This window comes from Varroa jacobsoni, unplaced genomic scaffold (genome assembly GCF_002532875.2).
Source record: "Varroa jacobsoni isolate VJ856 unplaced genomic scaffold, vjacob_1.0 scaffold_410, whole genome shotgun sequence".
NCBI classification, from domain to species: Eukaryota; Metazoa; Arthropoda; class Arachnida; order Mesostigmata; family Varroidae; genus Varroa; species Varroa jacobsoni.
In genome coordinates, this window is record NW_019213312.1 from 161,620 (window position 1) to 177,731 (window position 16,112).

At 39.8% G+C, this 16,112-nt stretch overlaps 1 protein-coding gene across 2 annotated transcripts in view; it reads left to right on the plus strand.

Moving 5' to 3' along the window:
• The first annotated feature begins 3,336 nt into the window (after nt 1-3,336).
• The window catches only part of LOC111260211 (nose resistant to fluoxetine protein 6), an 18,991-nt gene continuing 6,215 nt past the window's right edge, over nt 3,337-16,112 (plus strand). The window contains exons 1-3 of one of the 2 annotated variants that reach the window (XM_022832786.2): nt 3,337-3,797; nt 12,020-12,228; nt 12,677-12,876. In XM_022832786.2, coding sequence (XP_022688521.1) covers nt 3,545-3,797; nt 12,020-12,228; nt 12,677-12,876 — 662 coding nt within the window. In that variant the 5' untranslated portion in view covers nt 3,337-3,544. The remainder of the gene's footprint in view (nt 3,798-12,019; nt 12,229-12,676; nt 12,877-16,112) is intronic. The other variant, XM_022832785.2, reaches the window with a different exon arrangement.

Sequence of the window (16,112 nt, forward strand, 5' to 3'; positions counted from 1 at the left end):
AAGATGGGAAAAAAAGATCAATCTTTAAGTTCCAGTGCTAAAGCAATTATCAAATAACATGGAGCAAGTATAAACGGATCACCAAGTGAAAGGACTTTTCTTTGGAATAGGTTGGCGTATAAGTCAATTGCTATTAGTCCTACAAAACGAGTATTTGTAAAAAAAAATGTAGCTTTAGACATATATCATACGTTTAACAGCTGCAGATAAGAATACCTAGCCTGTTTGCGTGCCTGTAGCATATTTAAACTTTCAAATTTTTACTACTCCACTATGTGGGTCAATTACAGATACTCATTTACAGAATATACAAGAGATCGAAGCGGACGATCCATAGTCTCCTAAATGAAACATCTTCCGGGTAAGAATTATTTGTTCTTATGAAAAGGCGGGCATTGATTAAGGATCCGAAATATTCATCGTTATTTACAATTCCGCCGTCGTCCATGAGAATCTACCCAAAATATGGTATTCTCTTACGATTGTTAGAAACTCTTATTAAAGTTGAGTGCCTAGTCAGTGTTGATCTGAGAATAGCGCCATTAAGAAAGGGGGGTACAGAGTCGTTATGTTACCACCGGTGAACATCAAACATAAACCTGTGCGACTTCTCGAGCGTCTTTATATTAGACCATTTGCTGGCACTTTTCTAAATGAAGGCTACATTTGTGGGTAAGAAATATAGTAAAGCGCATAATCTGTGTACTGTTCGATAAAAAAAAAAAAAAAAAACCCGATGGTACAAACAATTCTATATCAAAAAAAGCAATGATGACCATATAATTTCACTAGATTCTTTCTTTAGCGTTCCTGATTCAGCCATAAGTAGCCTTCAGAGGGGCCATTTTGGCGAATTTCCCACGGCGTAGTTGTCATCACGTAGCTCTTCGAAAGGTGACAACATGTGACGTTCCCGGCATGTAGTCAACAAACTAATGGACAGGATGGAGTTTATGGCGGCTCAAGTAATTATCATATAATATAATAAGCAGCATGTTTTTTTGGAACCAGATGTTGTAATGCTTCATACGCTGCCATGTGGGGCTAACTGAGTGCTTTGTTACGTTTCTAGCATGTGGAATCCGATTTAGAATCGATTCCTATCGTTGGGCGTCCTCGGCTCTTTCAGATTTCCAGGTTTCTAGAATCCGTGCCAAAATTTTACCCTACAACATTAACGCAGTATGCTTTTCAGGTTGGCCGTGAGGCTTTTCTAAGCAAAGCGAAGATGATGACAAACTCGTATCACTGAAGAGAAATGTTTCTGTTGGGTTGAGTACGTAACATACTGAATCACGTCATAAATTGAAACTCGGCGTCTCGTTTCTAGTGGTATAACACATAAGGAACTATCAATTTCTTTCCGATCTAACGGCATTCCGCACCACAGTGTTATGTAATAGAATGAGACTGCTTCCACTGTCTATCCACTTCAGCGGCTACCGATATACGGCAGCGGTGGCGATCGATAAGATCAGTATCTCATAGCTATAAACAGATTGGTATGAGACACGTCTAACAGAAAATGCTGTTCTAATCATGAGAATTGGGCAAATGACAGGAAGCCGGCCGTACTACCCGCAGTTTATTCGGACCACATCAACAAGCCGCAGATAATTTTTCGTGTTTATGCTGTAGAATAGCATATGATAGATATTCGGTACTTGCACCTGCATGCCTTCTACAGGGAACGACCAATGAGATGGTATTTCCTAATTGAAGACGAGATAAAAATGTATTTTTAGCTGCATGAAGCAAAAAATACATCCGGAATTAATACCTATTCTATTGGTAGTTGACATCTGTCTTCCATAATATATATATATATATATGACAGGTATGTGTTAGATGATTACATGCGGTCCAACAAGTATTAGTGGAAGTCAGCTTAAGGCCTGCACAAAGGCAGCTTGTTTAATTACATGTTATCCTCTAGCTAAAGTTGAAGTAGAACTCACGATTCGTATCTCTACTTAGTAAACAGTGCTCTACCAGCCAACCTCGTTATGATGTGTTAGAGATCAACTAAAAAAAATCGGCTAGAACAATACATTTGAATAGAAATTTGTCGTTTTCTCGTAATGCAATTCATTTTCTAATAACAGACTAACGAAAATGTCCAGAATCGACAGCTGGGGCCGATCAGCTTGAACATATAACGACCAAAAAAACATTCAAATTTGACATTTTCTTTATATAGGTCCGATAGCCTTTGCCGCGGCGGGAAGCCTTAGGAATACTCCTCATTCAACGACAGTGTGGATTACTTACGTCATCCAGACACGACTGTCGTTCGTGAGTGAAACCATTAGCATATAGAGAAAGCACCTAACGCTTGCACGATACCTGCTAGCTAGGGACGGTAAATTTCAACTAAGCAAGACAAGGTAAGCCATTATATAGCAGGTTGATTGTCTTCATGAAGTTTTTACCCAGTGTGAAATTCTGAGTTCCTAATACATCTGTCGACAATACGCTTCTGCTATCGTCAAGGAAAAGCTGATTTTTTTTTTTCTAGTATATTTACAAGAGCTAAGTAAACGAGCTGCACTGCGGCAAAGGAGAGGACGTTCAGAATAATTAATTCTCGTTCCTAATTGTATGAATAGCTAGTTTTAGCCATTGTCAATATGGGGCGGGTATGGCGTATGCTACTGGGTTAAGTAGGCCATTTTTATGAAGTGCTGAAACGGGTTAGGCGGATCGCTGGCGAACCTTTGCTAATAACGAACATCTGCGAAGCCTTATAGATTAGTCACCACCAGATGGATTGCATTTTAAAGTGCGCGATACGCGTAAATGTACCAAACAGAATCAACAATCATCTTTGAATGCTCTATGAACGGCCGGGCTTAATATTCGTAATCTTGTTTTTCTATTATTATTCATATTCATACTACGTTTTTCTACCCGCAAACATACACTTTCACTGATAAAAACACCTCGCGAATACACCGGCAACTTCGTAAAAGATCGAAGTTCGATGGCCTCGTTTCTATGCCGTTCATAGCATTTATGCTCGAGGTGAAAATTAGTGCTATATTGGTGTCTGCGATATTTGTATCGATCGTATCTCCTTCTCCCTGTCTCGACACCTTGTTCCTTGGTCGCTCCATCTATTACTTGCCAGCCCGATCGCGGCCGATTACCGCGCGATTGCCGCGCGTTTCTTGCCGCTCGTTGACATCAGCTTCGAGGCGGACAGACAACGGTAGTACGGAGAGATCGATATCCCTATCTGGCCCGCAGGTGGAAAGGGAATCCAGAATTTACCAGTCTCTATCAGTCAATGGAAGGGACCTACGACGACGAATTTTCTTTATTACATAGACCATATTACATACTAAGACGCTTAGGGAACGACCCCCCTGCGTAACAATCATAAAGCGGATTATTGAAAATAGTGCTAGCTTTCAAGTGACAACCAATCTCGTTCTGACTAGATCTAACAACGGCAACAGGCTGCCCCCGCTCGTGCAGGATCTAGATAAACAAAGCTGCCCACCACTGAATTAGTCGGCTTTTGGCGCAAACGACTAGAAATATGCAGTATTCCTGGATTAAGTACGGTGCAATACTATCATGTGTTGTCGTCATGGTAGTGGCTCAGGAGCAAAATGCCAGGACACAACAGAATACGTTGGAAAGTATCAGGAATATTATTGATCAAATGGTGCAGCCACACGTAAAAAAGATTCTTCGATTTGTGCTAGAAGCCGATGTCAGCGCGGACTGTCAGGTTTATTTGGCTAAATTTGGTGCAGCCGTCCGAAGGTTCGAACCGTGGGCTACTCGATGTGAGTAAAAGCGCGTAATAACAATTTCTCTAAGAAAAACCCGTTTTTTGCTAATGTTGGAGCACTTTTTTTTTTACCAAGACATAGAAAAAAGTAATTAATATTAGCATTAAAGAGAATTAGGTAATTTTTCTCCGCAGCAAACGAGCAGAGTTGTCAAAAAACGTAAAAACGAATAGACATTTTATGTACTTCAATAATATGCCAGCTTAGGTAGCTGTTATAGCTTTTATTTAATAAATTATAGAGAAACGCTTTTCGAAGAGCCGCTGCTACTTAAAGCCTGCAGTGAGATAACTATACCCATAACACTAACAATTTTCATCGATAAAAACCTGCACAAAAAGCATGCAGTAAATTAAGCTCAACGTGACGGAAGGACACCTTGAGATCAACATCGACCTTATGTGTGACAAAATTTTAGACTATCCGATTATTGTTCTATTTTGGCGAATCCCTAGTAGCTAGTTTTCGTCAACAGAGTATATAGAGTCGACAGTATAGAGAACGCACAAATAGTAAAGTGTTACTCAAACCCAATCCGGGTTGACTGATTTAGTAGTGATGGCTCAAGTTCTAACCCTTTTAGTAACTTATATTTGCTACGTTCACGCTCCGCTAAGCCAATATGGCACGGCTTCACTTGTTATGTAAACTGCAAATGACCAGTACTGCTGTATTAGTCGACAAATTCACTGGATTTAATAATAATAATAAATAAATAACGACGGTGTGTTGGAAATTTGTTTACGGCACCTTTTATTTATTTTTTTTGCTATATCATTTTTGTCAGTGCCATATATATATATAAGCGTTCGCTCGAGCAGTGAATTAAGCGACCTGATTTAGCCCCTCTGACGGCTCGTTGCTGAAAGGTCAAGTTCGCCGGGAGACGTCATGCATGTAGGGTTACAATGCCCATTATAGGCGTTGGGTGAAATTTTTTAAACTGTATATATGCTTTTATTTTAAAATACCTATGGTACTTCGTACTTAAACATATCTTTAAGAGCTCTAAGTCCTAGGCAAACAAGTAAGCAATTAGGTAGCAAACCGTAAAGAAGATTGCGCTAAGGCTATATATCACCTAAATAGGGGGAAAACCACTTACTAATCCTCTATGCAACACTTAATTAGACAAATGCTGGTTGTATAGTAAACATTCGGACCTTCATCTTACCGGATGTGGTAGATTGACTTTTTCAATATCATTGCGTTTACTTCAATTGCCCCTGGTAAATTCCAGTTTTAGATCACATTTTTTTTAAGTACTAATGTGAGCGACGGTGGCTATGCACTGTTAAACAGAGCTTCTTAACTCATCCATGAACAACGGGAGACATTTGTGGTGAGGCCACCAATGATACTTCATTCATACTTCGGCTATTGCACGCTCGACTTCAGAGGTTGCCAGAAAACATTCGTTTTTTCATGAACGTTTCTTAACTTAGTTCGATTTGTATTATGTATAGGTGGGGAAACATGAAAGACATTCATTCTATGCCGGGGCTTGATGCAAAAAATATTCTGGAAACGTACTCTGATTAGTTGAAGTTTTTTATTATTATAAGTACGAGGACGCAGCTATCATAATGGGTCAAGCCCCAATTTTAATGTCGATATTACGAGCTATATGCATTCAAGCGCTTGCTAACCTTCCTAATGAGCCTCGAACACAAAAAATACATAAAAGGTGGGTTAACCTTTCGCACAGCAAGCAGGTGTGGACAAGTTACAGCTCTAAAGTTAATTGCAACTTAAACTTTAACATAACTAGTGATCATTTCTTTAACAACTAATTTATTTTAAAATAGATATAATTCATTTTGGTATTCTCCAGCTGGCTTGTAATATCGTCGAAAGTTGATAGTTTGAGCTTAGTCGGCCTGAGTTTTGTTAAACCCATCTCGCAATCTACAGCGAACGCAAAATTGACTTCAATGAATGAAGACGAATCACATTTGGACACGTACTGAGCTAAGTAATGATTCTAACAAAACCTACATGGGTCTTGCGCACTGACAGGACCTAGGTTTCCCCCAACTATTATTATTGCGAAATGTTTATAGGTAGATGCCTATATAATGTAACCGAAGCACAAACGGTGTACGAAAAATGGTCTTTTGCCTATAATTATACAAACGTTATAATGCACAAGCATTAGTGATTAAGTGAGGTAACCTGGAACGCTTTAAAGACTAGTAAGTAAACAAGAAGGCACGATGGACAAAGGGGCAACAGATTATGTTGCTGTTAGTTAAGACGGCCTGCTATCCTACGATCCTTTTACTAAAAATCCAAGTGATAAAAAAGAAATAAATTTAGGTTATTCAGTTGTATAGATCTGTTGATTCGAAAGCAATGAGCCGATTAAGTTGTCTATGAATGTTACACGTAGCTAGTCTATGACTACACATTACGAAGTTAAGAAGATCAATATTAAGAAGAATCTAGACGGATAGAAGATCTAGACAGATTAGCTAATTTACATAAATGTATTGTATCATTTTATTCGATAGTTAATCGACTTTCAAGTTTTCCTAATGGTGTCCTTAAAATGTAGGAATTATACGACGAACGATTTATCTTTATCAATCCATTGTGTAATATCGCCATTTGCCCAGTAAAATTATTATGTGGACGAAATTGCTATCTTAAAAAGCATAGTACGGAATAAGAGACGTTTGTGTGTTGTACGAAATGACAGTTTACTAATCTGTTATTAGGCCGTCTGAGTAAAAGCTGTGTATGACATAAGATTCTATCAATTTCAAGGTCTCTGTCGCTATTCTGTTATCTGGTGAAATTACTTCATCGGACAAAAGGGGCTGACCCGAAACTAGCGAGTAAATGGAGAGTGCGCTATTTTGATGGCTTATCAAATCACTGTGGACGATGCTATGATTGCTAGCAAAGAATTTGCCCGGCCGTCGTGGCCTGCACGAATCGATCACTTTACGTTGCAGACTTTACATGCGTATCGCTGAATTTCTATACGCACAAGCAACGTCTACTGTATAACAAGTATAGGGGTAGGCCCGGGTAAACAGCAACGCATGACCTAATACGCCATTTGGGTAGGTGTATGGAAAACCACGGAAGCGTGAACCAGGTATTAATTATTTACTACTCTGTGTGTAATGCAGTTTTGCTTGCTCAGCTACTCCAAATACTCACTAACAGCGTCTTATGATACATCCTGATTAAATGCGACTAGCTCAATTATTACTGAACACTGGGTAAGGAGAAGGAAAAGAGGGGTTGGTAAGAGACTCGTTATTCAGCCATCGAATATCCGGTCGACAGTTGTTTTTACTCTCGCAAATCGAGAAACCCCTGCGAAACTAACCGGCCGAGCCAGTAAACAAATTTATTCTGACACAAACATCTAACAGTCCTTCCCAATAGTATAAAAATAATGCTAAGAATATCATTACATACCTAAAAACAGATCATTTTTTCATCATGCTTGCTTAAGAGCCGTCATCAAACAAACCGTTCCACTCGAATTGATTCACTCAGTGATCTAGGAAATGTGGCTTAAAACCATATCTGAAACGCCATCCCAGCCCATCTCATCGCTTAGAGAAGAGCCACTATTTAACAAGAAAAAACACCTCGGAAATGTCGCTTCCGACAAAGTAACTTACGATCGGAGAAAAACACTTGTATAATACTAGCGTGCTGACTGATATAATCTCAAATAGGGTTTTGCATTTTGATCGAAAATTCAGCTTTCAGGTTATCTGTATACATTAGACCGTTACAAATAAATCCCGAAAACTTTGAGGTTAAGTAACGCTCGAAATATGTATGGTTAGCAAATAAAAACCGGCTGGTGAATACTCTAGTCCTCCAAGGAAGCCGGTCCAATACGTTTTAGGAGAAAACGTTGAGTTTACAAGGGAACACGTGAAAATCAACGCTCAATTGTAAAATTTTTGCTCGTCGAAGGTTATAGCGTTCCGGAAATTCATCGAACATCGATGAAAACTGTAGGCGAGGAGGCCTTAAGCGAAAAGCAAAAGGCGTAAGACACTTCAAGAATGGAAATTGAAGTGTTAATAGGCGGTGAGGAGGTAGCCATATGTCGGAACCCGGAAGATGAACGCATTGCCTCAATCGAGGAAAATTTTCATAAGAGCAAAACCTAGGGTAAGGGCCTTGTTGTCGCGTGTTTCAGGATTGTAATCCAAATATTGACAATGCGAAAGCTCCACAAAAAATGGGTTTTCGATGTATTGACTCCAAATCAGTTGGAGCGCGTATGGTGGATTCCATATGCAATTTACGTAGCTTTAATCGACAAATCCTTCTGGAGCATATGATCGAGGCATGCTTCAATCTCTACTGCCAAGCTGAAAAGAACCTGGCGAAACGATGGTGATGCCCTCGGAAGAAATCGAGTGCGATGGCAATGTCGGGTTTCAGATGTGGCATGACAATCATACTTGCAATAGATATTAGGGGTATGTGCTACTACGAGACTTTCGCTGAAACTAAAAAAGATGAATGAGTTTCTCAAGAGACTTATGGACCGTAGGTGTCTTACCACTGCACGCCAATCGAAACTATGCTGTCTGGTAACTTGATGACAACGCACATATTGAAAATTGATCGCTCTAGTTCCAAAAGTTATTTGATTTTAAAGTCTGCTTATAACAATTTAATCATATATACGCGGCGCGCATGTCTCACATGTGCTATCCAGAACGAGACATTGCAATATGGGAGTCCACTTCGTCCTTACATCGAAGAAGAACATAGTAATTTGTGGAAATTGATTTGAGCTATGAAATTCTATGAGCATTATACATCTATATATATATCTATATATTTACTGAACTTCATTCAAAAATACAATATATACATCCTGGTATCAGAAAAATTATCCAGAAAGAACTGGCCTTTTCTAATGTCTTACGCAAGTACTATCATTTTTTTTTTCTAGAAGCAAGCGGTAGACTCATCATGGCAAAAAATTTCGGCAAATATTGGCTGCTATCTAATCTCTTCGTGCTGTACGAAATTAAAAATGTTGTTTTACATTATTCATTGTTTTGTTTATTCATTGTCGGTTCTGAAATATCCAGAAACGACTTGAAATGCTCGGAAAGCCTCAGAGAAACTCAAAAACCTGCTTGAGAAAGACTGCAAAGACCTGCTTGACGGCTGCTCTAAAGCAGGAAATATTGCTTACTAATGAAGTTTTTCAGATAAACCCAACGCTTAGACCCTTTGAAACTTCTTTTTTGCACATTTTAAATTGTTTCGTCGTTTCAACCTCTGGCCTTTGGTTGCTATCAGGCCAAAAATTAATTTCACTCGAATGTTTTTGTTTGTAGCATTAGCAGTGGTTAATATTTAAAAATCGAGAGAAAATTTTAGAAAAATTGAAAATAACCGAATGATTTAGTTCTAAGTTGTGGTGGGAGGTGGTTATGCTGAGTAATCGTGACCGTCAAGAGGGACACTTTTAATATGTGCAAAAAATTCTGTTTGTTTAGATAGGCTCAGATAGATAGATATTCGTATTTAGATGGCGCAATTTCTATATATGTATATCTACAAACTAATAGGTCCTTACTGTAGTTGTTACTGGATCGAAAACAACGTATCCTTTATTCCTGTGATGATAAGCTATTAATCACAATATTCTTCATCGAATAATGTATGCCGTCTGCCACAAGATAATGGCTTCCGTTTCAAAACAGATCCAAAACTACGTTTTGAATTCTTGATACGTGCTAAAAGTAAAACCCGAACAGAAAACGATTAAGGCAAGGCCCGAAGAACATGGAGAGCGCAAAGACTTCCTATTGGAAATCCAAATAAACGGGTTTCGATAGGCAGCGATGTGCAGCGTGTGTGATCTCACATCATCAAGGAGCAGGACGACACAGAATCACGGGACTTCTTCTGTCGGGACTTCCTCTTAAAGAGCCTGATCGACTCAATGCAGCTGGGCGGAATAAATATGCCGATCAATCCAGTGGAGATAGTATCTAACAAATTAGTCCTTTGCGGTCTCGCCAAACGCGAAGCATTGCAATTATAGTTGAAGTCCTGGCTTCTTTCCTAGAGACACCTGTCTCAATCTGTGGTTCATTTTGACATACTGATACTATTTATTATCACTGGTGTCAATTCTATGCAAGAATTGCTCATTGTTGACTGAGCGACGCGTGATACGCGACGGAACATTCTGGGAAGCAATGCTATCTAAGTGGATTCAGAGAGTTCATAAGGTAGCCAAAGTAAGTTTTGTATACGCTCATGGGGTTGAGGTGGTTAACGACGGTCATGGGGGTGCGGCCGATCTTTTCGGTAAATTTCCGTGTTGTTTGTTGGCCGACTTCTTTCAAAAGCGCGTTCAGTTTGTCATCATCAAAATTAGACGATCGGCTAGAACGGGAGATGTGTCCTAGGTCTAAGATACTGTCTTTAAGCTTAACAGCTCTCCCTTGAGCGGTTTCTCCCTTTTGGGATCTTTGAACGACAAGTGTCATTAGCCGCAAAGCAGATGTCTCGGGCTCCTTTGGCAACATATTTGCTGATATGTATGATACCGAAGGCGTCGAAGAACTGAGCCGAAATTGCACTCGCAATATAATACCGTAGTAGCACGCTTTTTTGCATCGACTATTAGATATAACCCTCACTTGAGGGCTCAAGTGAGGGGAAAGTGGCAAATGATCGCCTTTGGAAAAAACGGAGATAACCTAATATAATATACATATATAAAACGACATATACTAGATGAGTTGTGTAAGATAGTTATTTTTTTAGGTCGCTCCGCATGAAGTTTCAAATAGTAAAGTTGAAATACTAATTTCAAACCTTTCCTCAATGCTATTTTGGTTATTTCAAACCTGACTGACAATTATGACGTTCTGCCGTTCGGGTGGTGAATAAAAGAATTCCGCTTCTCCAAAACTTTAGGGTACAAGTGTCTGTGAAGTCTGCAAAGGCAATTTTGATATCACGTTGGGATTTGGAGCATTTTTCCATTAAGACGTTGTTGAGATGTACGAGGCGTTGATGAGAGAAACAAGGTAATCAGTGGGAGCAATATCTATGCAGTGTGATGGACAAGAGAGTCTCCGACGGTAGCCTCTGAGGCAGCCCCTTCCAATTTGCGGTGTGAAACCAAGAGATGTTGTGCAATAAACTTCGCCCACTAATATTGTCTGTTTAATGAAAAGTTTTTTTGGTCATCTCCTTTACTTCAGTCTTCAATTAAAAAATGATGATTTACGAAGCTGTAGTAGCCCAATAAATATACACTGTATGAACCTGCAGCTGTATGTCTGTTTTAGAGTGAAGTTTCACCAATAAAGTTGTATCCATTCATTGGTTAAGCGTTTGAAGTGATCGTAGAGAAGCAATTGTATTCTCTGCGATCATTTCAAAATCTGCCACAAATCGGCGTAGGAATGGGTCATTGTATTGTAACGTAAAAGTAAGGAATTTTATTTACAAGTATGATATTTTTATACCCACAAAACCAAAATTCTCGTCATTCGCTTTCATAGGGGTCTTCGGAAAGGCTCATTTTCTTGAGGCTCTTTTCTCATCATCTTGAGAACTTGTTGACCTAACAACCTTTCCAATTTCCAATCGTAGAACCTTCACGGGCTATGAGGCCTATACGGCGAGCTATCTCTTTCCGTCGCTGTAATTTTACGAAACACCTTCGTTTATTAGCCACTTAGCTTTCTTAATTTTTTATGGCTTACTATAGTTGGCCTGCTAAAACCCAAGTGAATAGATATAGAAGTGATATATGTGCATACGCATCAATTTCCTTCTGAGACATACGAGAATATGTTATAAATCGAAAATTCAAAATTCGAATGAGCCTATGGAGTTGAAAAAATTCATAGGCCGCAATAAAAGATATACCTAGTGTTGTTGTTCTTCCGCATTTGATTAATGTGACTTCTTTGAATACTATCTTGTGCTAATATAATGAAGTGTTCTAACAGCTTCAAATATTTTTACTGTTGCTATTAGTGCTGTTACTTGCTAAAACTGGGTCGCATTCAATAACGATGTGGTACATTGTGACATCCGTACATCTGTGAATCATACTGAGTATGCAAAAGAATCCGATAAAACACCTTAATTACAGTAGCAGAATTACAAAGAAATTACTATAACCCAAAATCACTGAAACATAGAATATATATGGACGCTAAGCAGGCCAATGTTGGTTTCAGTAATCGACGCTTCGGGAAAATTTCCTTCCGGCCTTCAGCAGGGAACCCTAATAGACATAGGAGCTTATGACGAATGTCTTGAGACGGTTCTGCATCACGAAGAGACCGGCGAAGAAACTCTGCGAGGCCAATATTGCAATATCTATATAAAAACCTATAGCGAATATATTCGTGGTCTGCTAAATATCACAGCTCTCTCACATCCCAGGGTAAGTTGGACCGAATGCTGATTCTGAAATTCATCGTAACAATATATAGGAACAACTGAAATATCACTAAGCCCCCCTATTGACTTTGCTAGTTAGGAGTATCGATTTTTAAGGTTCAACATTTGTCCCAAGTACGTCTGACACGGCCGGTCTGAGGGCCGGCGTATTTTCACTGTGAAAAATTCATCAGGCTAAAGCATGTGTATATGGAAAACTGTCAGCCCCTCAGTGGGAGCTTGCGTTTGTTACATACAGAGTTACGTTTCAGCTAACTGCTAGAGTACGTTTGCTTGTCACTTTGTATTAGTACGAGCGCCCAAATGGATGCGTCATTATAGGAATGGTTGGTTTATTAGGGAGCTACCCAAGAACTAGAATGAAATGATCGCATACATCAAAATGTGTGTTGTTTTTAAATTTCAAAATTCGAAATGTATGATTTTTGCAGACGCCAAAATTCATCTCATTCCAAAACTCCAATGACGTCCCCGGAATACTCATTGGCGTATGCGTGTCGACGGACTGTTCTCGTGAAGATTTGCAGAAATTGGGCGATAGATTGGCCCCTGTGATTTTCGGGAAGGTCAATGTAGCGAACTGCGTCGATGGATTGCCACGATCGCTTGACAATCGTCAGATATTTGCTTTGTGAGGCTTCATATGTCTACTTACATTTTGCGCATGTATTGCCGAAGAGATTATATCGAGCTTATAAAAATTTCCATACGTTTTTACGTTCGCTATGCAACATTAACAGCCAAACACGTATGGAATGATCCGAATCGAATACAAACATAACACACGTCTACGTAGCGTTCGCGCATACGTGATGGAATTAGGCGCTTCTGTGAGTTGACTAGAAAAGCAGTGCCCATATCATACAGGTTTGTAAAACTGAAACCATAGTTCAGGTAGCTACGTAACTTTCGTACGTATATGAGGATAAACAACTTAGTCTTATTTCATTTCGGCTGATATATCAGTCAAAGTGCGATTGACAAGACTGATTCGAACGTAATGTTCATCTTCCGTCCATTGTAACAGGGCAAGAAAAGTTGTGTAGCTTTCTTTGCCAGAGAACATTTTCTATCACCATCCTTCAAGCGTCTCTGTACACACTTGGTTTAGTAAGATTCTATGATCGAAACGGTCCATTTGTAGAGACGGGAGTAATTGAAAACAAACATAAGACATCTAGCTAGTCCGATGGCATCACTTCAGCCAATGTCTGAAACGCGCCGCACTGTCCCCATTGGGAGACTTATATTTAAGTAGCTTTGTCACGTGGAACGAGACTTTTTTTCGATTAAAAGTGCCAAATGGTTTGCTCGTATGGAGCGGGCCAGCTGCCAACGACTGTCATCGGCTCAACATCGGATTAATTTTCTCACGCTTGTGAAAAAAAGGCTTATTGTTGCTCTAATCACAGTAGCAACGATCCCAATTATCATTACCTTTACTATTGTTACAATGATCGACAGGCTAATAAAACGTTGGTCTACTTTTTATTTTCTTTTCGAACCTACCAAGTTGCGGCCATCGCGCCCTGCTGTCAATCCGACGGCATCACATATCCAAAAGGAAACAGTTAATTCGCTTCGATAGATTCTCATGTGTTCTGTCCATCTGCAAGCAAACCCAGCCGGTATCTTTTCGTTAGCCAGAGGTTTATTTCTTCTACGCGGGAAAGAGGGGAACTCTGGCCCCGTCGCTTCGGACCGGCTGAATGGGGGGTATAAGCCAGGATTTAATAGACCTAGGTGGTGGGATCAGCCGCCGTATGTTCCCACCGTCGACACACTTGTTATCATCTTTGTTCTCGTATCGTCCTCGTTCGAATAAGGTACAGGCGCATCTGCCCACGGTCGTGGCATCACGAGAACGACGCAAGCAAACCGCCACTAATTAATTTGCTATATTTTCAAATTTGTCCAGAAACAAAACACCCGGCCACGCGACACTTGCTTCGAAATGCATACAGGTTACCGGTTACGTTACCAGCCCGAGCCGTCTCGTATTTGTTCATTGCACAGGGCAGCGAACAAAAAAAAGAACGATTCGCTCTGTGTCCGTGGGGCGACTCAAATCGCACGTAATTATATCAATGGTTACCTTTCATTCAGACTTGATGAAGCCTCAGTGGCTGTGAACACTCCATGCCTACCCCGGAACGGCAGAAATCAACAGAGCCTTCGAATACGCTTAACGACGACAATGGCTCAGATAAAGTTACCGTAAAACAAAAAAACGGCCGTTATAAACTAGAATATTAGAGCACTTATGCATTGATTTCATTAGTCGCTCGGTATCTATTAGTTGCTTCGTGCCTTTTAAATAAGAGAATAGTAAGAAACAGTTTCAAGGTAGAGAAAACTGAGGGGTAACGTTGGATTGTCCAAGAAGATTTGTCGTTCAGCCATTGTGCAAACGAAACATAGACCGTATCCCAGATCGGGGATCGTGTTTGGAAGAGACGTTTGCTTGCTGACATGCTGCGATTTTTATACTATGAATCAAGTCAATCCTAATACTCAGATTTGGATACCGTCGTGTTAGCGTATAGAAATCTTCAGCGCGCTGATTTCAGCCTCGCATTGGTACGGGACGATCAAACAAGAGTCAACTTTATGAGACATAGTTCACTCTAAAGGAGGAACACCATCGTTTAATATCCATTTGCTGAATAAACCCAGTAAAACAATTTAAGAATCTCAGATTTTATTGATTCATTCATTCATTCATTCATTCACCGTTTTATTTGCGTACATAGTAATGATATTATTTCATCGTCGTGTTCAACGTTGATACTCTATGATTTGTCCATAGTACCCAAGCAGATATGCATTTTTTGCCAGCTGACAGCTGCCAATGTTGCCACAGGGCAACGTATATTATTACCTTTCTTTGCAGTAGCTACTTTTTACATCGAAACGTTTTATGATCCGCAATCAGAAATGGAAGAAAGAGGAAAAAATCAGTAACGCCGCGTCCACTGCCTCAGCACCTAATTTCAATTACGTTTCTGTGAGATTCTAGCGTCATGGAAGAAGTATTTTTTTATCAACTTGATTTCATAATATCTAATCGTTTCTATATGGCGGCATAGGAAAAAATATGCGGTATGGAGTTTCAGTTGTCATCAGCAAAGGAAATAACTCCAAGAAACGCCCACTGCATGAGAAGCCCTTGCCATTTCCGGACGATTATCTACTTCTTCTTATCGCTTAACGACAGGGCGCGTCATAAATGACGTTCATATCTCTTTTATTATTGTTTACCGCAGCTATATAAGTCGGCTGTATATAAAGAGGGCAACTAATGATATTTATGAAAAGAGATCAGTGTTCAGATGAGGAAGCGAACACGTCAGAATCATCCAATTTGTGGAATAGTTCAGATGCAGGCTGGGGTCGGGACAGCCAGCGAGAGATACCTGCACTATATACGGCTAAATGAATCTTCGCAGACTAAAACGATTGAGATAAAGCCAAACTGTTGTTTTAAATTAGAGCCAATTCAAAGGATAAAAACAATGTGTTTGCAATGAATTGAACTTCATAATCATTTTCAAGCAATTAACCCAGTAGCGACTAAAATCGTGATTTACAAGTATTACGAAAATAGGTCTTAGCGCGTTTTATTTAATAATTTATTTTTTAAATAGCAAACATTTGGCGCGCGACAGCAATAGTTCGTTTCCATTTGGCCATTAAATTGCTTGTAGCTATACAATGGCAGCCTAATTCAACGAAGACGCAAACTGACGGGCCGTTCTTTGCTTTGCCGTTATGGTTTTCGATCGCATATGTTGTACGCGACGCTCAGCCCTTAGAACCGGCCCTGTATTCTTACCAGAGCTATCTGTCGATAAGCAATTCTTGCTT